The sequence below is a fragment of the Nuphar pumila genome, chromosome 11 (assembly GCF_984573655.1).
Source record: "Nuphar pumila chromosome 11, dmNupPumi1.hap1.1, whole genome shotgun sequence".
NCBI classification, from domain to species: domain Eukaryota; kingdom Viridiplantae; phylum Streptophyta; class Magnoliopsida; order Nymphaeales; family Nymphaeaceae; genus Nuphar; species Nuphar pumila.
Window position 1 is genome coordinate 104,947,279 of NC_143259.1, and position 27,257 is coordinate 104,974,535.

Sequence of the window (27,257 nt, forward strand, 5' to 3'; positions counted from 1 at the left end):
CATATTTCTTGTTAATAACATTACTAATTATCGTCAGACTTAAAAATATACATTTCATTCTGTGTCTAATCTCTTAATGGCAGAACAGAACAACAAACAAAGAAAAATAACGATATGCTAACAAAGTTAAACCTAGAAATCAAATTCAACCATGTAACGTTGCCAGCTGCACAAAAGATGCACAGTTTTTTTTTAGCTATTTTGGGATGTAAGTATTCATCACTAATATACAATTAATGACAACAAATTGTGCTGGATTTTTTTTTTGAGAATGGACTTACTCTTCAAATTCACCAATGACTCAGGGAACTAAGAAAAGGTAACTACAATTATCCTCACAAATTTCTCATCTATACAAAATTTTTGGTATCACAAAAGGGTGTTTCTGTAAATTTTCGTAGGATTAATTTTTAATTAGTTAAATTTAATCACCACCTTGAACTAAAAACAGCAGGAAAATAAAGACAGGCGACTTCACTGTCCACCAGCGCTAGCGCTACTGTGGGCCATTTTCTCCGATACTCAGAGAGAGAGAGAGAGAGAGAGAGAGAGAGAGAGAGAGAGAGAGAGAGAGAGATATGGACAGCAGCGAGGAGGAACCAGATTTCCCATCACACGAATGGGTCACACCACAGTCAAAAATCAACTCCGTCTACCAATCTATCACAGAAAAGGTTGGTACCCACAATGAAATCTCCCCTATTCTTGCTTCTCACTCCTTTAGCTCTGTCGTTCATCCAATCTCTCTCTCTCTCTCTCATATGCTAGAGCTAAAAGGCTTAGGATATACATGCTTTTTTCATTTTTCTGTTGAAAATCTTTGATTCCTTTTTGTTGGGTCGCATTTGTTTGGCCATTGCAGAGGGTTCGGTATCAAGTTTATTGAAATTTAGTGGAAATATGGGTGTGGTATCTTCCGGTTACATTTTCTTGCGTTTAATTTTTTTAGGTGTATACTTTGTGTAGGATGGTGTCTGTAAATTGGTTGGTTTCTCATTGTTTCACTAAGGAAAAGGAAGCTCTGTACTTGGTCTCTATCTTGTAAGGTAGGGAAATTAATGTACTGATGAAAGGAGTCACATGGTTTTGGTGAAAAACTGTGAAAGATTGAAGTTTCTGAACGACTGAAAATATGAAGAGAAATGTTGGAAGGGAACCGAAGATCTGTGGTGTACTATTAAAACTACTTATATACGAGGAAATGCCATGTTTTTTTTACGAAATATCGTCAGAAAGGATATATTTAGATTGAGATATATCGCAGTGGTATCAAATGCGCGACCCTGTACATATACATGCTTGAATAGGAAAAGAAGATGTATCATACTAGTAGACTACTTGGGTGGTTGGTATCTGTAAGATTGATTACAAGGTAACTGGGAATAGTGCGGATCTTTTGATGTCTAGAAAGAAGTTGATTGTGGTTGTGGCTCATTTCTTTTTCTTTCTTAATTACATCACAAAAGCCCACCCTGGTTGACATAATGGACTTATCCTGTTATTCAATCTAAGGCAACAGTGTTTCAAGTATTTTTTGTTGTTGAGATTATTGGACCTGCAAGTAGGAAATGAGAAGAAACTTCAATTGTGAAGGAGGAAGCATAAAGAAGAAATTGAAGAGCGTGCTATACTGTACAGTAGCCTAAAAATAAACTGTGAAAAGTGATTCATGTCAAAACATTCTCCATATGATTGCTTCTCTGGATCATTTTCACTAAGTCAGCAGCTCTGTTTTTTTATGTTTGAAGCTGAAGCTTCTCATGGTTGAACAGGCAGAACAGGCCCTGTCTTTGTTTAAAATGAAGTAGTCTAGATCCTAGCAAACTTGCAGCTTGTATCCAGTTCTTGACAATAACTTGACGTACATCACAAGCACTGAAGATTTTATTATTTAGCTACAACCAACTATTAATGTGTATGTGTTATGTAGCTTTGTGCAGTTTTTATTATCATATTTATTCTTGTGTGTTGAATATGGATGGACTTTACTAGATTGTGAAAGTCTCATTTCTGGATTAGGGAAAATGAACATTGAGTCACAATGAGTGGCTTAAAAAAGAAAATGTGGGGGAGAGCTTTAAGTGAGCAGTCTAAATACCCGTAACTTTTTGTCATTGAATAGATGGATGTAATGTTTCCATAGAGTGAAGTTTGTTGATTCATTATCGTAAATTACCTTCAAGGGCCTTCCTGGTTTAAGGTTTAGGTCTGGTTGGCAGTGGTTGCTGCCCATTCCTTTTCAAGATAAGTTTCAATGCTTTCTGCAGGTTTGGGCCCAAGGACTGACTTGGAAGTACCTATTTATGTCTCTTGCCTGTTCTACTTATTGTCTTATTCATAACCTTTCATCCTGAGAACTCTGAGGGATATTGTGCGTCCATCATAACCACAGAGTTAGTTTTATTGTCAGAATATTAAACCAGTCAATCCGAAATTTGAATTTTACTTTAGGAGACTCATATTCAATTATGTAATACAAACTTGAACAAGAAGAATATAGACAGTAGACACACATCTAATCTACAACTCTTGAAATTGATATTGTCAAGTCTCTGTAGATGTTGTGCTATTTTGGAGCAACTATTCTGTCCAAGCATGGATATGGTCCAGCCTGGTTTCATGCTATGCAGACAACATTTTGGCACTGGAATCACTTTGGAGACCAAGTTTGACATAAGATACTGTTGGATTGGACTGAGAGGCACAGCAATGAAAGATGTTTCTGGTTCTAGAAATGTGGAGACTAATGATCCCACACTATTTCAAGAATTCACATATCTTCCCACTTGCTTTAACAAAACTTTGTTCCCTGGTATTTAATTTTTGAACTAAGAGGGATCAAAATATATAGGAAACTGCAATTTTTTGTCTCATACAAGGAAGCTATTTCTGCAGTGTGTTATAGAAGTTCTTAAACTCACTAGCAATAGCAAAAAAACAGACAGTCTCTTATCATAAATTTTCAAAAGTATGGTCTTTCAAAGATATATAAAGTATCAGTGATACTTGTGTGAGAGCTCATATGTCCAAATAATTCATGCGTGATAAGTGTGATACAGTTTTTTGCACAAGAACCAATGGGGGCTCTGCTTGTCTTGTAGGAGCAGCTAGTGCACGTCACTTTATGTTGGAACCCAATGGTATAGTTGTTTAACTGGTAGGGGTCTGCCTAACCCCAGCTTTCCTTTAAAAAAAAGTTATTTGCACAAGAAATCCCATATGACAATCATGTGGATACTTGAAGCATTTTAGTGGATCTCCCAAACAGCAACAGTTTGTGATAATGATGAACACATGCCCCCCCCCCCCCCCCAAACATGCTTGCACACACCCACAATGCATGCATGTTCATACTGTTAGAGAACGATTAGAGAGGAGAGAGAGGCTCTGATGGCCGCAGAAGAATCCCTAATCAGGGTCTGCGGTTTTGCATCTCATTAAGTATATACAGATACAATAATTAGGGTACGAAAATACCCATTACATGATATGCTAAAATTACAACATACCATTAATGAGTACGTGTTAAAATAAAACGAATTGGGTCTGGATTCCGAGATCCAGACCCAGTCGTGAATGACAACGTCTTTTCACCCTCCCTCAAGTTGTACATGGTTTTTAACCATGAACAACTTGCCTTTTAACATCCAAAATCAGTCCTTGATAAGTCTTTTTGTAAACAAGTCAACAACTTGATCAACAGTCCATACGTATTCTGGTTCAATTTCCTTCTCTTCAATCTTCTGTCTTACAAAATGTTGATCAATTTCAATATGCTTGGCACGACTGTGGTAGATAGGATTGAATGAGATATTGATAGCACTTTGATTGTCACACAAAAGAACGCTTTTAGAAATTGATTCTCCTACTTCTGTCAACAGGTGTCTGATCCATGTTACTTCAACTGTAGCAGCTGCCATTGATCTATATTCAGCTTTTATGCTCGACCTGGCTATGGCCTTTTGTTTCCTATTGCTCTAGTAGATAAGATTTAGGCCAATGAAAACACAATATCTTGAGACTGACCTACGCTCATCTGGATCTCCTGCCCAATCTGCATCTGTGTAAGTAAGAAGTTCATGCATGTGATGGCCATGCATACTCTTTCTGTACAAAAGACCATCTCCAATAGTTCCCTTCAAATATCGAAGAATGCGTTTAACAACTTTCATATGCCCAATATGCTGTTCTTGCATGAACTGAGATACCTGATTGACAGTATAGACAATATCAGGCCGAGTGAAGGTGAGATACTGCGATATCCTGTAGGATCCTCATACAATTCTCCATCTTGGGAATTGAGTTTTTGATGAAGTACACTGGGTGTACTTAGAGGCCTGCAATCTGTCATATCTGCCTTGCTAAGAACATCAACAATATACTTATGTTGAGTAAGTGTCATACCTTTAGGAGTCTTGTCAACTTCTACTCCAAGAAAGTATCACAATTTACCAAGATCCTTCATCTTGAATCTATGGTTCAAAAGTTCTTTAACCTATTCAATATGTTCATTAGAGTTACCTGTAATGATAATGTCATCAACATATATCAGTAACAGGGTAACTATATCTTTGCATTTGAATATGAAAAGAGAATCATCAAGAAGAGACCGATTAAAGCCATATTTTTCTACTTCAAGAGAGAAACTATCAAACCAAGATCGAGATGCCTGCCTCAGACCATATATAGCTCTCTTTAGGTTGCACACGTATTCTTTAGAGTTCCCTTCTGCATACCCAGTGGATTGCTCCATGTATACTTCCTCCTTCAGAGTTCCATGTAGAAACACATTTTTCACATCCAGTTGGCTGAGAGTCTACTGGTGCTCAACAACCAATGATAGTATGATGCAGATAGTGCCCATTTTCACGACCGGACTGAAGGTCTCATTATAGTCTTGTCCTTGCTTCTGTGTGAAGCCTTTGGCAACCAGCCTAGTCTTGTATCACTCGATAGTACCATCTGACTTATACTTTATCTTAGTATCATCTGACTTATACTTTATCTTATACACTCACTTTGACCCAACCACATTTAGATTGTGTGGTCTGAGAATAATATCCCAAGTACCATATTCATGAAGAGCCTCCATTTCTTCGTTCATACCTTCAATCCATCTCTTAGAATTTATTGCTTGATAAAATGTTGTGGGTTGATCTTCCTTGCCCAAAGAGGCTAAAAGAGTTGAAAATCCATCATGAAGTTCTCATAACTAACCCACCTATCAATTGGATGCTGATATCGGGTTCTACTCCTGATTAGAGCTGAGAGGTATCTCTTTCTCACGTCGAGAGTAAACAATGCCTTTATACCTTTCGGGGGCCAATAGTGGTTTAGAAATCACACTTTTCTGAGTCCTTTGCGCAGCAGTAGATATGTTTCCCTCATCTCTTTGATTGCATTCAGAAGAACAAACATCATCAATACGAGAAAAGAGATTTGAGTTCAACCAAGGATGATAAACTTCAATTTCAGGAGTGTTAGCATTATGACCAAAATTTGATTCGTCAAACACAACATTTCTGGATATTTTGATGCGCTTGCTCACAGGATCATAGCATCTGTAGCCTTTGTAATCATCAGCGTACCCCACAAATCTGCACTTTAAGGCCTTATCCTGAAACTTGTCCCGCATTGAACTGTCAACATGAACATAACATACACACTTGAATACACGCAAATAAGATAATTTGGATGCACACCATGCAAAGAGAAATAAGGTGATTTGTTTTCCAAGATGTTCATGGACAATCGAACTGGAAGATTACTATCATGCATCATGCTCATTGAACTCTCGACAATATAGCGATGCTTTCGTTCAACAATCACATTCTGTTGAGGTGTATGAGGGCAAAACACCTGCCTACTTATCTCATTTGTCTGGAGGAAACTAATAAAGTCATTTGAAGAGAATTCACCCCTTCCCATCACATTGGAAACAAATAATATTCTCAGAGAATTGATTTTGAACAAGGGAATGAAAGTTCCGAAATAACTTGAAGGTTTTAGATTTACTTTTCATAAAGAAGATCCATGTATATCGAGAATAACTATCAACAAAGATGAGATAATATCTAGTGCCAGACATGGAAGAAGCTAGAGCCAGACCCCAAACATCAGAACATATAATCTCAAATGGTCTTGAAGCTCTTTTATTAATGGAATGAAAAGGAAGAACATGACTCCTACATTGAAGACAACTAGAACATTTTTTATTGTCGACACTTAAATTTAGACTTGACTTGGGAATAAGACTACTTGAAAAAGCTTATCAATAAAGCGATTACTACAATGACCCAGACGACCATGCCAAAGATTCAGCTCAATACATTCAGAAAGATTAAAAACACTCTCAGGAGGAACTGAAGATGATGATGTGAGCTTCAAGATGGAATCAACATGCTGAACACGAGAGGAAGGATTCTCTTGGAACACATACATATTTCCTTGACGTTTTCTTCAGTGAATATTTTCCTCGTGTGAAGGTCCTTAACTCAAACAGAAAAAATAGTAAACTCAACTGAAGCATTAATGTCATTTACAAGCTTGGAGTCAGAAACAATATTTTTCTTGATATTAGGAGTATGAATGACATTTTAAAGAGCAAGAGAAGAGTTGGACATAGGAATTACAGAATTTTCAATGTGCGAAATATGGTGGTGAGACCCATATTCAGTGACTATACTATTTCTACCAACATAAGGAACAAGATTTAGGAGCTTACCAACATCACCAGTGACATGAGTGGCTGCACCAGAATCAACATACCAAGTGCCTTGATCATTCCGTTTGATATTCAATTCAGCAAAGGCAGATAATAACAATTCTTTGATTTCTCTACTATTTTTTAATGTATCTGTTCCCTTTCTTGTCTTCAATTACTTTCCTCTATTTTGCGGGTTAAAACAACAATTTGCCTTTATGTGCCCCCAGAGAAAGCAGGTAAGTATTGTCCTTTGCTTTTGCAGATTAGGAGGCATACTGAGAGTAGGTAATATTCTACGAGCTCCTTGTCCATTCCTCTCTTGACCTCCCCTTTTTCGAGATTCATACCTTTCACGTCCTCGACCATAGATAACTCCTGTGTAAAGAACATTGTGTGCTCCAATGGGGTTGTGATTACATTCAGAGAATCCTTTCAAAGTCATCTCATACTGTAAGAGCTTAGCACGAAGATCTTCAAATATAGGTAAGTCTGACAAACACAGCAATGAAGTAACCATCATATGATAATCGGGTCCCAGCTCGCTCAAAGTTTGTTGCACCATATCTTTATCACTGACCACACAACCTACGATGGCCAACTGATCTGTGATAGTTTTCATTTTGTTTAAGTACTCCATTTCTTTCTCAGCATTTGAAACTCTTTCTTTCAAAATAAAACTTTAGCCTGAGAAACTTGAGAATACGTCTGAACAAGACGATGCCATAACTACATAGCTGTGCAGTCATCTGAGATTGCCACAAGCACCTCTTGTGACAGGGTGGAAGTGATGTAGGCAACCAAAGCCTGATCTCGCTTCATCCAGGATGTATATTCTGGATTTCTGACAAAAGTAATGGAAGTGTCACCCTCCCCGGTCTTACCATCTTGTGATATGAACTCTGGAGGAATAAAAATAGAGTCATCTAGATGTCCAGAAAGATCCCGACTTCTTATAAATGAGATGATTTGTCTTTTCCAAGTGAGAAAATTGCAATTGTTCAGTTTTTCAAATGCAAGTTGGTTAAGAAAGTTGGAAGAAAGGCCAGATTGAGAAAAAGAAAAAGAATTCATAGGCGATTGAAAGTGAAAGCAAAATAGAATTAGAAACGAGACTGGAGTAGAACAAAAGAAGTAAAAGACCAACAAATAAAATTCAGAAATAAAAGTCAGAACCAATATGTAATTTCAGAGAACTCGGCTGCCCCCCCCCCCTTTTTTTTACAGCAGACCTGAGATATAAACCGAGGTTATGCAGTAAACTGATCTAAATAAAGATCAGTCAATGAAATGCAAAACAGAAACACGTTATTTGAATGTAACGTGTTTTTCTTTTTGAAAAATGCAAAGAGGAATAAAAGAAAGGAAATCCGAAATTAAAGGGATCTGATATTTTACTCAGATCTGAATCTGGCCTTACTTTTTTGAAGAAAATGAGGAACAATATGGACGTGATATTAACTTATGAAATCACACAAAAGATCAAGATTTACTCTTGCGTGATTATAAGAGATGTTAAGTGAGATGATCACGTCAAACAGTGTGAGAAAAATAGAAGAATAAGGAGGATAAAGAGAGAAATAGAGATGCAGAATTTAGAAATAGGGAAAATATGTTGAAGGGAAATAAAATACGTTGGCTGGACAGAGATCTGAAGAATACGTTGGCTTAGAGATTCAAGCGATTTAGAAAGAATAAGAAAAAGAAGAATAGGTAAGATCAGAAATACCTTGGAAGAAGATGTTGGAGAGGATCAATGCTCTGATACCATGTTAGAGAACGATTAGAGAGGAGAGAGAGGCTCTGATGGCTGCAGAAGAATCCTTAATCAGGGTCTACGGTTTTGCATCTCATTAAGTATATACAGATATAATAATTAGGGTACGAAAATACCCATTACATGATAGGTTAAAATTACAACATGCCATTAATGAGCATGTGTTAAAATAAAACGAATTGGGGTTGGATCCCGAGATCCAGACCCAGTCGTGAATGACGTCTTTTCACATACACATATATCAGTTTGGAGATATTGGAAACTGAGAGTAGATCATCATCTCTTAATGTTATGGTAGGAGGGAAGTTCTATTGTGGAAAAGCAAAACAATGTGTTGTAGACTGTTAGAAAGTGAGTTGGAATACATTGGGTTCAATAATGAACCCATACATATGCACGTGAAGTGCAAATATACCCATTAAAGGGAAACAACACAAGCACATAATGTGCTAACCCATAAAACCCATAAAAAGGGAAAAATATGACATAAAGTCATAAGTTGCATATCATTGAAGAAACAATGGACAAGGGGTAAAAAACCCATTACAAATGGAGCATAAGCTCCCTCAAGTAGTAAGAAATACAAAGGGGGAGACCCCTATTTATAACACAAGAAAGGAGCCACCTAGGGGGCTCCCAAAGGAGTCGTTGGGAGCCCCCAACGGTCACATTTGTGACCGTTGGGGGCTCCCCAACGACTCTTTGGGGAGCCACCCAAGGTTGTGCAAACCACGAAAAAGGAAAAAATAAAAAATAAATTTAAAAGGAAAATTACAAACATATTCCCAATAGAATATGCGTAAAATAGTGAAATGTCTAAACTACCCCTATGCCTATAAATAGAAAAATATATATTTTATATATATAATTAGGATAATACATATGCATATATACCATATATGAATATGTATTATGCTTTATATATATAAAATATATATATATATATTACAAATGTTGAATGATACATTTTAACACCCCCCCTCAAGCTTTGCGTGGGGGAACAAAAAGATTGAAGACGGCAAGAAGGAGAATCTCAAAGCTTCAAGAGCCTTCAGTACGAATGCCATTGTAAATGTCTTCCTCCAATGTCTTTATCGATGAGCACCTGCTATGCAAGGTACTTCTTTTCCTCTTATCTTCAGGATCCTGAGAAAAAACAACAAAAGAACAAGTAAACAATATCTTTGCACTTTACTCAAAAAAGAACATTCCTAACAAGGTGCAAAAATTTATGCATAATAAGATGGTTACCTTAGCATGAACCGAAGAAATTTAGAAAACCAAAAGTTTCTAAATCATACATCATGTTAAAACAAAATGAGCGGAAGCAAAAAATATGTAAAAGTAAATTGCAAGAATGCATAATGCATTCATAAGGTCCACCATTGGACAAATATAACCCCATAATGGGGAATAACAAAATGGTCCACTAAGGGACACCACAATAAGCCTACGAAGAGGCATGATATACATAAACATTATTGAATGAGGGCCCAAAAAAGCCATAAAGAGCATATGCATATACTTATCATGAAATGAATTAATACTCAAAGAACTCATTAATGATCATGCTTCAAACATGTAATGAAGTGCCAAACAAGAGAAACAAAGTCTCCAAGCATACTTTAGGCAAAATAAACCCAAGAGTTCACAAGGTTTTAAAATCATTTATGAAAGACATACTTAATACACATTTTGTATATAAGGGTGGCAAAAACAATAAGCACTTAATATATAGATTAAATGCTAAGAAATCAACTTGATATGCATATCAAAAATATGATTTGCTTGAAAAACACAAGTCATGAATGAAATTTTGCAAATTTCAACAATAGTTTATCCATTACAAACATCTTCCTCATTAGTCCTCCAAAACCCATAAATCAAGTGTATAAGCTACTAGATCAAGAATATAAAGCCATTAAAGGCCAAAGACACACACAAAGGTGTGTAAAAGAACCTCTTGTCTACATATAATAATACTTGAAATAAGTGCATCTACGACAAGAACAAGAGAATACATGCCAACATGGACTAAAAAGTATCCCTTGTCTACGTAAAAAATACACTTAAAACCAAGTATGTTCAGCTACTAGAACAAGAGTAATAAGCCAACCATGGGCTAAAACATAATACATCTCTTGTCTACATATGATAGCACTTGAAATGAGTGAAATAAGCCAACCATGGGCATACATCTAAAGCGACTAGAACAAGGACACAAACGCCAACATAGGCTAAAAATCACACACCATGGTGTGAATCAACGTGCCTTGTCTACATATAAAAACACTCAAGACAAGTGTGTTCAGCTACTAGACCAAGAGAGCAAAAGCCAACAAAGGGCTAAAAACACACGAAGGTGTAATAAAATTCTTGTCTACATATGATGACACTTAGATAATGGGCATAAAAGAAAAAGACTTTTGAGGCAATAAACTTGTAATGAAAATAAACCTCGAATAAAACAATACTCCTTTTAAAATGAATTCTCATAACAATAACATGCATGTAAAAAATATCTTCAACAAGATACTATAATCGATAAAATAAAATTCTTGAGAACAAATGTGTGAACATACACACACCAAGAACACTTAGAATACTTGTGCAAAATCACAAGAACACATGTGCACAACGAGCACCACATACGGAATCACAAATGTGCAAATGCACTCATAAGATTCATAAACAAATAAAAGGTTGGGCTATAATCCCAAAACATCTTGATTTTAAAAGTACCTTAAAACATTTAAGGTTTCAAATACCATATGTCCATCACATTTACTTAGAAGCATCCATAATATCAATGGCACAAGAACAAACTAGTGACACACTCATATACCAAATCATTCTAGAGTCCCAAGGTGCCCATAACTCACCTCAACCCCCATCTATAATATGGTAGGTGGACAATCTAAAAAGACATAACAACGAGTGTCACATTCATAATTAGAGATCATATACCAAATCATTCTAGAGTCCCAAGGTGCCCATAACTCACCTCAACCACCATCTATAATATGGCAATTTGGACAATCTAAAATGATATAACACGAGGTGCCCATAACTCACCTCAACAAACATCTCTAATAAAACAATAATAAGGCCAAAACAATGATGCATTAAATAACATGTGATGGACAAACATAAATGCCACAAAAGGGCAATAAACACATAAGGAATCATTTTCAAAATAATTTTTTTTTTTTACAAAGAGGACCGATTAACAAATTGAATCAAAGGTCCAATATAATCCATCAAAACAATTTTGCATAACCACAAATTATGCTTAATCTTCAAAAGAAGTCTTGTACACCAAAAAGGCTTATTATGCAACAAACATAACATGAAATATTAAGCAACATCATGCGTACGAACCGATTTGGAACAAACAAGCCTTAATTATGAAAGATATAAGGTGCAATTAAGCGGTGAAGTTGGTGAAGTTCGAAAATAACAAACTTAGGCCAATATAGGCATTCATAAAGATGGTGAAGTTCAAAAAACTTATGAAATCTACTATTGCAACTTAAAAATGATACTCATAAACAATCATGAGATCTCCATAAAAGAGTATATACTCACAAGAAGATTATAAGGACCGAAAGGCTCCTTAAGGAGAGCTTAAGCACAAATAAAACTCCCAACGAAGGGGAAAACTCCATTAAAGTGGAAGAAATCCCAACAAAATAGATTCATTAACAAAACCTTATGATAAAATAAGATTGTACTATGGCATAAATAAAAATTAAACATTTATTGAGGGAAAAATTAAAAAACTCTTAGTTTTATCAAAAAACATGACTTAATAGATTCTTACCTACTCCTAATGAAATAAGTACGCAATAAACATTAGGGAAGATCATAACTTTTATAATGAAATATGCTGAAAAGCAAGGAGTGCATTAAGCACTTACAACATTCACTAATGAACAAACAAAAGGGCAAACACCCAAACCCACAAGAGACAACACAACATAAAAATATAAATATCTCTTATTGAAAAGAGAGAGAGAGCTGTTGAAAACATCCTTAAGAGTGTAAAGATGAAAAGAAAATCACCATATTCCATAAGACCATTTTAAAATTTAATTCAACCGGTATTATATATAAAAAAAAAACTTTCTTAATTAAATGTTGCTCATATAAAACGGACACATTGGGTAAGAGAACATAATATGGAATTTTTCATATATGACAAACAATTTTCAAAAAAGCTACATTTCACAAACATTTTAATCTTAACATACCTTTCTTTAAAGACTAAACATTCATATAAAGGTATTCTCATAAACAAGGTTAGGTTTAAAAAGTAGATTCAAAGTTCCAATGGTCATAAATTTTTACCGACCGATTAAATCAAGTTTTGAGCAATCATATATCTAATTTTTCGCAAAACAAGTTATCATTTAAAAATTTTCAAAGAAAAACATACGAAAAAGATTCAAAGGAGTAGTAAGTAACTCAAATTTTTATAAAAGGACTTAATGACAAAGAGCACACATAAAAAAAAAAAACAAAGAACATATTAAATTCTTCATACAATACTTCAAAGAAATAGAATGCATACCGAATAACTATAAGAAAAACAATAGAGAGAAATGAATACTTCACCATTTTTTCTTTAAAATTCTTGAACACCACGCTTCCCGATGCACCAAAGAGCAACTCGATCTCAACCTTGCTTTGATACCATGTTAGAAAGTGAGTTGGAATACATTGGGTTCAATAATGAACCCATACATATGCACGTGAAGTGCAAATATACCCATTAAAGGGAAACAACACAAGCACATAATGTGCTAACCCATAAAACCCATAAAAAGGGAAAAATATGACATAAAGTCATAAGTTGCATATCATTGAAGAAACAATGGACAAGGGGTAAAAAACCCATTACAAATGGAGCATAAGCTCCCTCAAGTAGTAAGAAATACAAAGGGGGAGACCCCTATTTATAACACAAGAAAGGAGCCACCTAGGGGGCTCCCAAAGGAGTCGTTGGGAGCCCCCAACGGTCACATTTGTGACCGTTGGGGGCTCCCCAACGACTCTTTGGGGAGCCACCCAAGGTTGTGCAAACCACGAAAAAGGAAAAAATAAAAAATAAATTTAAAAGGAAAATTACAAACATATTCCCAATAGAATATGCGTAAAATAGTGAAATGTCTAAACTACCCCTATGCCTATAAATAGAAAAATATATATTTTATATATATAATTAGGATAATACATATGCATATATACCATATATGAATATGTATTATGCTTTATATATATAAAATATATATATATATATTACAAATGTTGAATGATACATTTTAACAGTAGACTTGTAGCAAGGTCAAGTGTGGAAACCACATAGAGAACTATGGGGGCTTTTGTGCATGTGAAATCATGTATAAAGTCTGTGCATAGACAATAATGAGTCAATTGGTATTGATGCTAACCTTGTATTTCATAACAATGAAGCATAGGGTGTGGATTTCTGTTTCATTAGGGAGAATATAAATAAAAACTGTTTGTAGCCTATTATGTTAAGTCACATGGATTGACTTTCTAGGCTCTGTTTGGGAGCTGGCAGTTGATGGTAGCTAGGTAGGAAATCCACAAATGTCATGGATTTAGCATTTCCATGTTACCTGTTTGGGAAAAATTTCTGGTTAGAGATTTAACAAAGCCATTGTCAGCTGTTTGGGATTATCAATTTGAAGTATGGATTTTGCAGTTGCCTCCCCAGCTACTGGCCCTCAAACAAGTGTGCTCATCATAGTAGTTGTGAGATTTGAACTTTGGAGTATGCTTTGCTCAAAAAATATGTTCCATGATGTAATTTGCAGACATAATGATGAAGGGGAAACACAAAAAATATTGTGAAAAGCTACAAAATTACAAATAAAAGAGAAAAATGAGGGAAAGATCTGTGGAACAAGAAAGACTGGTAGAGTTAAAATCAGTTTACAATAATAGGCATTTAGAAGGAGTTCCTAGGTGGGGAAGCTCGCTTCCTCAGAATCTCGCTTTAGAAGCGGGAAACTCCTCGCTTCCTCGAAAGGAGAGGAAGCTTTGGGAAACCTGCTTTCCAAATATGGAAAACTCGATCCCTTTAGTGGGAAACCTGCTTCCTCCTCGTTTCCTAAATCGACTCGCTTTTGCTTTTTTAACGTTTCCCTCTCACTTCCTATCACTTTTCACTCATTTCTCTCACACTTCCTACGTTTTTCATGTTAAAAAATAATATTTTTTTTAATAACAAGCATGTGTGTTGGTTTTATATCATTTTATACTTGTGTTCATATCATTTATTATTTGCTTTCATGCGTGTTTCATATTGATTTCTATGGGTTTCTTTTTTTATTTTTCATGCACTTGCATAATTGCTTCACGACCGGATCCTGCTTCTTGCTTTTTAACACGCTTCCTCGCTCCCGCCTTATGCATTGCTTCTCGTATCCATTTTGTTTCTTGGTAACTATGGTTAGAATTTTCTAGCAAGGTATCTGATGCAGAGCAGGATTGATCCAGATCCATATAGCCTGACCCAGGCAGGGGACTGGACATGCACGATGGGATTGAGGATTAGACACACGTAGTGGATCCGACCCAGAACATGGTACCAAGACGCAGGGATGGTGTACCCCTGCGTACTTATTCCAGACGAGCACAGGTTCGAGCGCCCCAGGCCCAGCAGCAACGAGAAGACGTCTTGGGTCCGGGACTGGACTCGAGACCCGGATCCAGTTGACGTCTTTAAAAACCCTATTCTAGGGTTGCGTGAGCAGAGAATATTGGAGATTGCAGCAGCCTTTTGTTTCTGAATTGTTTTCTTCCAGCAAATTTCCCTTTGTTCTTTATTCCTTCCTATTGCTTGTTTCTATTTAATTTAAGATCATTCTATTGTTCGATTGAAGTGCATATTGAATTAAAGAAAACCCAACACCATCGATTTCGGTGGTTATTCCAATTATTTTTTGAGCAACGCACAGTGTGGGAGTCATGCTCTTCGTTTCAACTTTCAAGTGCCCGTGAAAGCTGATCCCCTCGCTGCATTAGTATCCTAAAAACACAACCTAAAACAGGGTGTTGCAGCAAAACACTTCAAAACAGAGAATACAACAAGAAAATGTAATGGAGTCACCAGATTTGGATTTGGATTTGAATGTACCTTCAAATGGGCTGTGTTTTTTCAATATACAGAAGAGAGGGACAGTCCAGCTTCTTAACTTGATTTTCTGTAGAGCTCCTGTCACACCCTTTACAATAGCAACAATAGGCGAAGGCTCAAAAGAGATGTACTCCATAGCTATCCATAGCAGGGTCATTCAAGCTTGTGGCTATGCCTTTTGGAAGAGGGGGTATAGTGAAGGGGAAAGGGAGAGAGAAAGTGAAAGGGCTAGAGTTTTGAAGGCAGTCAGTCCCATAAGGTTGATAAAATGGTAGGTGAAGCATCACTGAGTGCTGTCGGAGGTGGGCGTTGGCACAACATTTGCAAATTACCACCTCCCTGTGGTGGTAATCCGATTATGGACACCGTCAAATGTCCCTTTTGTTCTCTCCCAAACCACATGGCTGCTGCTGTTGGTTCCATGGTTCTGCTCCGGTGACCTCCAACTACTGGCTCCCAAACAGATCCCTAAGGCGGGCATTTTCCATGAGGGGATTTCTTGAGGCAAATCCATGTTGGTATGACCGGTCATCTTTCATCAGCCTTCAAGTGAATATTTTCCACTTTCATTCCTATGGAGTCTTAATGATATATTTTCTTAGTTTAGTACAAGGTTGTCAAACTAGGAAGTGGAAACGAGAAACGATACGGAAAGCAGAAGCGAGAAGCGATGCATTTTAAAACATATAGGAAGCAGGAAGCGAGGAATAAAAAAAAAGAAATATAAGAATTGAATGAGAATAAAAATAAAACACAAATAAAAACTAAAATAAAAGTGACATAATAAATTTCATGATTTTTTAGTGTAAGAATTAATTTAACAAAATCTAAAAATGATAACTACCAATTTAGCGAAAGCACGTGGAAGTGAGTGAGAAGAGTTAGAGAAAACCTAAGTCACATGGGTGCGGGAGCAAGTGCGGGTGCGGGTATTCGGCACTTCCAAAAAACCCGGGTGCGGGGGTGCGGCAAAAAAAAATAAAATATATATATATATATATATATATATATATATATATATATATATATATATATATATTTAAAAGGGGTCCGGGTTCCCCCAACGCGGGTCCTGGGCAAGGCATATTTAAAAGTCGTCCCGCGTAATTACTCGGGCTTTAAAATCACCAGTCAATATTTTATTAGTTTTGACCTCTGTTTCCGTGACCGTACCGCCTCCAGCCATCTTTTCTACCTTTACATTTTTAGATTTCTTTATGACATATAATAAGATATTTGGAGATTTTGTGTTTTGCGCTTTTTCCTTCTGGAAGTGGAGGTGAGACTAGTTGGGGGCAATTAGTTAGTGCATCACGTGAAGGAACTTTGGTTAGAGTCCCCAACCCTGGTTGGGTGCAACACTCGAGACATGTAAAGGGTTAGTGTGATGTGATTTGAAGTAATAAGGGGCAGCAGCGTTAGCTTTATTAATTTGTCCCAAAGGCCGAATGTTGGAAGCAGCAAAGGATGAAAGGGGGAGATTGGTTGCGCATCAGAGACCGGGGCAGTAGTAGTGCAGGCACAACAGGGAGCTTTGCAGGCGCAGCAGCAGCCTTGGCCGTGAATGATTCCGGTGAAGAGAGGGAAGGTATTAGTAAGGCGCCTCAAAAGCTGTCTCGCACCGATGCGTTCCCCTTTAGGATGCCTCCCTTCTCCCGTTGTAACAACAACCCCACCTTTTATAACAGTGAGGGCAGGTCGAGCGATTTATACGATGTCCCCTGTGGTGCAGTTGCAGCAGGAGCTACTGCAACAAGGACTCTGCAACCTTTTCCTATTGCCTTCAAATCCCCAGGTATCAACTCTAAAACAACACCCCTTCCAAAACACCCTTTGCATTTTTCCGGCACCTCTGATTTGTCCAAAGAATCACTCTTGTACCATTTCATAGGGCAAAATTTAAAAAAAAAATAAAAAAACATGTATCAAAATGACCCTGGGTGCGTTGACCGCACCCAGGGTCGTGTTGACCGCACCCGGTGCCGCACCCGCACGCGCACCCGCACGCGCACCCGCGTCGCGTCGCGTCGACGCGGGTGCGGCATCTGTTTTGCCGAGTCCGTGTGACATAGGAGAAAACACATAAAAAACATGAAAAGTTGAGTAAGAGAACATATAATAAGAATAAATGAAGCTTGTGGAAAGCATAGGAGAAGCATGGGGGAATCGAGGTTTTCATCAAATTTTGGAAGCGAGGAGTATCGCGCTTCTGAAGCGAGTTTCCGGGCAGCGAGCTTCCCACATATCTAAGAAGCTTCCGGTAACTCTGGTTTAGTATTCTTCTAGACTTCTACACATAGTTGTATATAATTGTAGCTGTTAAGTATGTTCACCTTTTTCTTCATGATTGATGAATATAAGTTCTTTTTTTTCTTCACATCAAAGCCTTGTTTTACTCTCTCTCTCTCTCTCTCTCTCTCCTGGCAGCGTTCCAACTTCCAACATAAAAAAACAATTCTTCAGTTTTCTATCCACCATCAATTGATACCTGATCACTTTTATATCACAATCTTGTTTTATGAGTTGGTGAATGCCCGTGGACTTAGCGACTTGGTGAGACTTAAGGACAGGTCATTTAATTCTCTTTATTTTTCTTCTCTTGAGCTGAAACAATTGCTGCTGTCTCAGTGCATGTCTTCCATTTAGTACATTGATATTGTCTCCAGTGAATGTTTTCCATGTATTGCAGCAGATTGGATATTGTTTTTGCTGTATTTGACACTAAATTGAAGTTTCCACTTATGGTCAAGCATTGAGTTACTGATTGATACTGGACGGGATGGTTCCTTTATTCAGAGGACTTTCCTCTTAGTACCAATTCAGTTTCTAGGCTTGACTTGTAGCATTTCACCATCAATATGAAAATGGTCGTTTCTTATTTCATATTGTGATTAGCATTTGTTTGTTTAGTATCATATTTCATGCATTTTTTCTGCATCTATACTTTTCTTTTAGGCAATTGTAATTTTTGTCTTGGATCTTGGTTGGTATTATCCTATGATGGGAAAGTGCAAAGATCAATTTCTTGCTTAATTGTTGATTTTTCCCAGGGAATTAGGAGACTTTGCACAGAGCTTTTGGAATTAAAAGATTCAGTAGATAATTTATGTGGAAATAAGCATGCAAAATACACAGCTTTTCTGAGGTAAGCTGCTAAAATGTTTTGCTTTTGTTCTAGACTTCTAGGTTAGTGTGTGGTAAGATATAACAATGTGAATAGTAACTAAATTTTTTCATGTTGATTTTATTTACTAGCAATATATGAGCATGCTTTCAGAATGTTGACACTTTTAATAGGTGTATCTCACACCTTATAGGTAACAGAAAAATGACGATCATATTTTGGAATTTTGGTGGTCAATACAATAGGATAATTGATATGACAAAAACCAGGACCTGAATACAACTGTTCTGTCTCTGTAATTAACCATTTCTGTTTCTTTGATGTTCAAAATTTCCTTTTAGAAACCCTGTTTTACTGGATTCTGGAAAAGTGAAAAAAAGAATAGACTGGCATTGTCTGTATACAACAAAAACAAGTTGTATGCACTATTCCGATGCTTGTGATCAACTGATTCATTGTTTTTCAGACCAATGTTGTAAGTATTGTACCGTATCGTACAATGCATATCGTTACTATGGGCAAAAGCGATACGATATCCGTATCATATGTATCGTTCGATACATCCATGTATCGTGCCATATCGTACGATACATAGTGTGTCATACGATACACCTTCGACGCACTTTAAAAAGGGCCGAAACTTGTTTTTTATTTTTTGGGTTTTAAAGACCTCTTGAAGGCAGACTTCCTCATTTGTGTAGAGGCCATTAGAGGGGTATCCACTCAACCTAGGAGTTTTGAGAGCGATTTGGGGATCAATCCGTGCGCAAGGGAGAGGGCTTTTGTGGTTTGCTCAAGTAAGAGTGCATTTTCACTATTTTTCACTCAAGAAAAATAGGTTAAAGTAAAAAAATTCCTATTATGAGTAAAATTATAAAAGTACCCTCCAAAAAAAATTCGCCCGCAGAAATTAGGGATTTATATAAATGTAGAAATCAGGCTCCATACTCCTCCAACAAAGATGGCATTAGATGATTCGGCATGGAAATGGGGCATTCAAGTAATGAGTAGAAACCAATTAAAAATCGAGTGCAACTATTGCCATAATATTTTTGTTTATGTAATATAAAAATATGAGTCTTGTGGCAATTTTTAATTGCAAGATATTTAATATTTTACGTTGTTCTTGTGAGATAGTTGACGTTTGATGACGTCTTGTGAAGCTTATAGAGACATAAATGCTTTATATGTGATTCTATAGTTATATTTTGTGCAATTCATCATTGTTTCATGTGTTATGATTTTTTTAGATTATTTGCAATTTTTCTGATTTTTTTTAGAATTTTAGAAAAAATTTATTAAAAAATATTTTTTATGATACGATACAATACAATACATACCTTATTTTGTGCCCAACTGATACGGGTAATGATACGATGCCTACAACCTTGTTTCAGACTAAAAATTTGTAAATATTACTACTTAAATCTGATGCAAGCAGCAGATGGATTCATTGACTTGATTGTGATGGTTTTGGGGCAATCTCGTCCATCAACGGATCTAAGTCTGAATCTATCTGAAGATGTCAGATCTGAAACAGGTGTCAGATCCAGTTGGCATAATCCAACCTCAGGTTAATTGAATGAGCCCTGATTCTTTTAGAAGATATCATGTGGAAATGGTTCTAGGATCTTGTTTAGTCCTAGGTTGGATCTGCATCTAGATGAGAGAAATTCCTAATTAGTGTTGCAAGAAAGCACTGTATTGGCAATCCTATCTGAAAAGCATCTTTGACCCACATAGCCTGTCTGAGCCAGGTGTTACTGAAATGAGCATGCCAGTATAGGGCTAGCATGACCGTTGCATCACCTGTCTGTAGGCCTATGTGCATTTCTCATCAGATTACTATTGCTGTCGTTGATATTTTTGTTGAATTATGCTAGGGCAATTATTTTTGTTATGTCCCGCCATATTTATTCTTATAAAGCTATAAACCAAGATTGCATTGTAGTGCGTCTCTATGATGCATATCTAGCTAGTCTCGTGAAGCTTGTTTAGCTCTTGAGGGATGACTTCTGTTTCATCAACAGATATGTGCACCATCAGCAACCAGATTCTCCCAAATGTACCTAGGATGCCAAGATGCTTGCTTCCATCAAGTTTACCGCCATCTTGGTCATTTTCTGATTGTGCAAAATATTTTGTTGGGTAAAAATAAAAACACTAGAATCCAACTGAACCCTCAAATTGTTCTGCACTTTTATATACTGCATGCACCTGACAAAGAGCCTGTTCCATGTGGTGACCACCATAATGACTGATGATTCAGTATCTTGTTTTGGATCACCTTCCTGCGCATTGAAATCATGCTTGATGTGGCCAACCAAAGAGTCTACCTATGTTTGCTGAAGACCAGAAACTGATGCAGACCATAGCTTTGGAAGGCCTGTCATGTAGTAGCTCCTCACCATGGCAGTCTCCTATAGCTAGGAAAACACACCTTTGCAACATCTGCTTCTTCATCAATGATTATCTCAACACTGGGCTCAACATCTCTCACCGCCAGATTGCTGAACATTGACAGAGTAAGCTTCATTCATCCTCCAGTATTTTTCCCCTGAATCCAAAACTAAAACATATAATACTTGCATTATATCTCCAAGAGCATGATCTTCTTGGTTCATAAAGCACCCTGGGGTTCATCTTTTTCCACGGCAACTAAATCCATATCCAGAGTCTGATCCTCGAGATGCATAGAAATGATTTTCATTAAGCTCTGCATGCTGTGAGTATTCTGCCAAATCTTCTTAGTCTTATTGTACAGGGTCTTCCAGTCATCTGTAGCTTTAACTGTGTCAAGATCAAGCCTGGACTCAATAAAAAATCTGAGATGTAAGAGCATCATTCTCCCAAGAAGTTTTTTCACATCTCTTATTGGGAGATTTCTTTTCAGAGTGCAGGTTTTTCTGATTTGTCCAGATATACCAGACATTATCAGCTGTATGCTATTAGTTGTCTCATGGAAACATGCATAAGGAAGAACAGTTCATAGTCTAGATCAGAAGATAATCTGAATTGTGAGATTGTTTATGTTATGAAACACAAATTTAGCACATCCCTAGTTTATTTGCAGAATGATATGTTTGTGACTTTGAGATAGTATTATAATAACTACAGATTTTAGGAGTCATTCTCATTTATTAAATTCAGTTATTAGGACTATCCCATGCATATGTACAAGAAATAGGTCAAACAGAATAAATACCCTGAATGCAGATTTTAATTCAATAGTATATGACAACCTTTTTGCACAGGGATGTCTGGCTTTAAAAAATCACATCATTATGTCTTGCAGAGCAATTATAATTTGCAATAGCTGCAATTTCTTTCCTCTCTTGCTATAACAGGACATTCTCTCTCCTGTGAAGGTTTCTCTCATGGAAACTATTTGCAGTTTCTTTCATCTTGCATTTTCTATATTCTTTGATTGGTTTTCCAGTTCTGAAAAATTTTAACCTGTCTGTCGTTCAAGGATGGGCTGTGTATTGTTAATAGTCTGGCTGCTATATTGTCCCTTTGCAATGGGTTTTAACAACTGCTTTGTTTGTGATATGATTATCCATGGGGTGCATGGACTTGATAATGATTTCTTTAATTCTTCTTATTAGATGATTCTGGTCAACATAAAGATATATTGTTTCACTTAGTTTAGATTTCTAGACTTACCTGAAAGTTAATATAATTGTGTTCATGCAATTTCTTTCATATTGTAGAATAGCAGAAGAAGTTATCGAACTCGAGCAAGAATTGATTGAGCTACAGAAACATGTCTCTGCCCAAGGTATCCTTGTGCAGGATTTGATGAGTGGTGTTTGCCGAGAGCTTGAGGTGTTGAATTTGAACAAATCTGAGCAAGAGGAATGTGAAGAACACAATCTATGTGAGCTTGATTCTGCATCTAACTGTATAGATGACCCAAGAACTATCTTTTTGGAGACTGTAGATGTTCTATTGGCAGAGCATAAAATGGAAGAAGCACTATTAGCTATCGAGGAAGAGGAGAAGAAAAATCCTGAATTACTTGATTCTGGAGGTAATTTGTCAAAGGAAGCGTCTTATGAATCAGCATTCTTGAAAAGAAAAGTAATGCTTGTGGAACAGCTTATTGAGATTGCGGAGCACCCATCCATTGGTGTTTCAGAACTGAAGAGCACTCTAGTGAGGCTGCTCAAACTTGGAAATGGTCCATCTGCACATAATTTATTATTGAAATCATACAGCTCTCGCCTTCAGAAGAATATTGAGAACTTCCTTCCATCATGTTTAATATACCCAGAAACAAACTCTGCTACCCTATCAAAGTTTGTATTTTCAGCTATTTTAACTGCAGCGAGAGAGTCTTCATCAATATTTGGTGACATGCCAGTATATACCAGTAGGCTTGAACAATGGATTGAGTGTGAACTAGAATCCTTCATTAAGCTCGTCAAGGAAAATTCACCTTCATCAGAGACTGCTGCTGCTTTACGCGCTGTTGCTGTTTGTGTCAAAGCTAGTCTTAGTCACTGCTCAATGTTGGAAGTTCAAGGACTAAGATTTTCTCAATTGCTCTTAATGCTTTTACGCCCATACGTGGATGAGGTCTTAGACATGAATTTTCGGCGTGCAAGAAAGTTAGTTGATCAATTGGCAGATAATGAGATTGTGATTTCATCCCCTCGGTACTTATCTTCTTATTCTGCTGATGCATGTTCTATGCTTACTAGCAGCGGAAAGCAGTTTTTGTCTGTCATTCAGGTAAGAGACACCTCCTATAACTAAATCATGTTCTACTATAATGTAAATGTACTCTTTTCATGTTGAGTAACCCTGTTTCCTCCAGCTTTTGGCCTCTTATTTGCATGTCTTTTGCTCTTGGGTAGCAACTTCTTTGTTGTCATTGGGAACTTAAATAAAAATCCAAATTATTTGCAGTTTTTGTTATTAGGAATAACTTATATTGTAAACATACTCCTGATTATTCTTCTTTCTTGAATTAACTGTATACAAGATGAAATCAGAATAGGGATCCTGTAACCTGCAGAATCCTCACATGAAAATAGTAGACGTTAACTATTAAGCATTAACTTACAAATAGCTATTTTGCATGATGATTCCCTTTTGAGCACTAATTTGCATTAATGTACTTGCTAAATGCATCACCAAATATTCTTACAAATAACTCTCTTGCATGATCATTCCCTTTTGAACGCTAATGCATTTCAACAACTTAAGGGATGTAGGTAGGTGAGAACTTTGTCATTGTTCAGACTTTTTTTTCTTATATTTTGGAAAAAGTACCTTTATTACGTGAAGAATTAGATGCTTAGTTCCATCATTCAACATGTCCGCTAATTTGATGGATATGTAGACCATGGATGTGTAGAACGATGATGATGATTTTTCATTGTATTTGTGAATGTGTTAGGATTTGTAATTTGCATTATTGCCGAATCTGATTTTCTCTTGAAAGCATTAGTGTGGTTCTGATAGTTTTTTCTGGGACCCATGCAGTACCAGGGTAGTCAGACATTTTAACCTTATGGTGGTATGGTTTAACCCAAACTTGAAACCTATGTAACACGGACTCTTCTAACAGGGCACCGCACCCGCGTCACACCCGCACCCATGCGGGTGCGACACTTGGACATGGCTTCCTTTGTGTCAGGTGAAGTCAACCACAATGAGGTCCATTTATGTCTAAAAGTAGATTCAGTTAACCCTGACCAAGTCCAGTTTTATCTATATTATATATATAAATACATAAATGCACACACATACTCACAGTGTTAACTTAAAACTGTTAAAAAATTTATATATATACCCTCCCCGCACCCCCACACCCAAGTTTTTTTAAAGTGCCGCATCGCCTCATCCGCACCCACACCTATGTGACATAGCTTAAAACTCTTTGGCCTTGCCCAGGTCAAGTCACAAAGCTGGATCAAGCTGCAGGAATTTTTTATTCTGGTTATGTACCATGGTGTTGTCTGGTGGACGTTTAGTAATGTGGTCTGATGTACGTTGTTGTGTCAATCCATGCAGTACAAGGGTAGTCAGACATTTTAACTTATGGTGGTATTCTGGTTATGTGTGTTGTCTGGTGGATGTTTAGGAATATGGTCTGATGTATATTGTTGTGTTGATGTTTTACCCATTGTAACATACGAACATGGTGTTGTAGTTATAACCCAGTAGGATATAACTGTAATCAGCTTATATCCCTATTATAAGAGTTGGTTTCTAGTATCATGGGACGTCCCAGTCATCCCAAGGACGATTCCCTTTTGGCTGCACCTCGATTTCCTTTTTTTTGTTTTTTCCTTCCATCAAGCTCCTCTCTTGTGAGATTAATGATACCTTGATACTTTATTCGACCATGTTCCAAACAAAATGTAGTAAAGCTTGCTGCCATTATTGAGGCTAGTTGCAGGAAGGCTTAATTGCTTGTTCAGAAATAGTGGTTCTGGCTAATAGCAGAAACATATTTTGGGAGTGGACTATTGTTTCTAGAATTAAGACTTGCACCACTTAAATATATGTTTTTCAAATGAAATTATGTGTACTGTTTGCTTATGATAGTATTACTATGATTATCTCCCACATCTGGTAGCGTTTCTTTGACGTTTTGTGTTGACACTGGTTTTTGTTTCTTTTCTTAGTTATGACTGCTTACTCTGCCTTGTAGTTGCTTGTCATGCTTTGTATATTAATTCTGTTCACAGGACATTGTTGATCATTTAACATCAGAGGTCATTCTTCATTTTGGTGGAACCATTTTAAGTAGAATCTCTCAGCTATTTGATATGTACATAGATGGGTTAATGAAAAGTCTACCAGGTCCTTCCGAAGATGATAACTTCATGGAGCAGAAAGACACTATTAAGTTCAAGGCAGAAACTGATTCACAGCAGCTTTCTCTTCTAGGAAATGCATACGCTGTTGTCGATGAATTATTACCAATGGCGGTTTCCAAGATTTGCAGCGAGGAGAAAGACTGTAAGGGAAGTGAAAGTGGATCTTCTGAGAGCACTGGCCCTACTAGTAAAACTGTAGAACTTAAAGATTGGAGGCGTCATCTCCAGCACTCATTGGATAAATTTAGAGATTATTTCTGTCGCCAATATATGTTGAACTTCATTTACTCAAGAGATGGTAAAACACAATTAGATGCACGGATGTACTTACATGGGAAAACGGAGGATCTGTTCTGGGACTCAGAGCCTTTGCCTTCTCTGGCATTCCAGGTAAATTTTGAGTGCTGTTCTTAATAACCAATGAATTGCTTCAGCATTATCCTAAAAGTAGGATCAAAAGAAACATAAGATCCCATTTCGATTGAAGATATGGAATGAGTTGAAGACTATATATATATATATATATATATATAATTTTCTCTTACCAAAATAACATAATCATAATTGAAAGCATGTGACTTAAATAGACAAGGAACACAAGTTTATCTTATTTCAAGTATATAAAATAGGAAGTTTCAATTATCATGTGAACCAGTGTCTTCTGGTATCCCCTAATCCACACTTTGGAAAGTGGGTCTTTACTTTATTACTTTTGTATGTCTAATGAAACACAAAAATCATGTCTACATTCTCTCAAACACTGTAAAGCATACTTGTATTTGTTTATCATGTCCTCTCACCAACGTCAGCATCCTTTTGGTAACACAAAGACAAAACAAATAGTTTTAACTCTAGAAAGTATTGAGAATTTTTGGCAATATCGAAAAGATAAAATAAAAATGAAAAAGAAAAGAATTCAGAAAACAATGTTATTTAATTTGAGAATTTTAAAAGAGGAAACCATCTTTGTGGTGGGATCCATGGTATAAGCTAATTAATATTTTTTGAAGATATGATACTTTAGAAACCCCAATGATAACATCTTGTGATATTCTCCAAATATGGGGTGTGTTTCAGAGTGTGTGCACACAGACACACACAGGAGAAAAAAGGACAGGACCTAAATTGGTCCTATGACCTGCGACCCTGTTGACCATTTGTCTCTGCACAAATTCCATTTGATTTTTTGGCTTGATTCCCTGTTTGTTGGCAACAGGATTTATTTGCAAAGCTGCAGCAGCTATCAAGCATTGCGGGGCTTATCTTAGTTGGAAAAGAAAAGGTGCAGAAAAATTTGCTTGCTAGGTTAATAGAGACTGTGGTGATGTGGCTATCAGATGAACAAGAATTCTGGGGAGTCTTTGAGGATGATTCTGCTCAGCTACAGCCATTTGGACTACAACAAGTATGTTATTTTGTATTACCTTTTATATTAAATTGCCCATAGGCCAAATATTTCAGGTTTCATTTGTTAGCCTTTTCATGATATTCTTGTGTTTGCAGTGTGTGCTTTAACCTCTATTATGGCTGGAGGTGCACTGGTTCTCTTTCTGCCTATTCTGCATTCATTCTTCAAAACCGTGGACTTGTCTTTTCCTAATTTCTCTTCAATATGCAAACAAGGAGCATCACTTTTTCTAAATAATCAA

General features: G+C 36.8%; 1 protein-coding gene across 1 annotated transcript in view; it reads left to right on the top strand.

Annotated features, from left to right (window-relative positions):
• Positions 1–531: 531 nt before the first annotated feature.
• LOC149822678 (LOW protein: exocyst complex component-like protein) overlaps positions 532–27,257 on the top strand; it is a 46,772-nt gene continuing 20,046 nt past the window's right edge. The window contains exons 1-5 of the mRNA XM_089981212.1: positions 532–674; positions 18,699–18,793; positions 22,486–23,509; positions 25,477–25,998; positions 26,825–27,013. Coding sequence (XP_089837338.1) covers positions 579–674; positions 18,699–18,793; positions 22,486–23,509; positions 25,477–25,998; positions 26,825–27,013 — 1,926 coding nt within the window. The 5' untranslated portion in view covers positions 532–578. The remainder of the gene's footprint in view (positions 675–18,698; positions 18,794–22,485; positions 23,510–25,476; positions 25,999–26,824; positions 27,014–27,257) is intronic.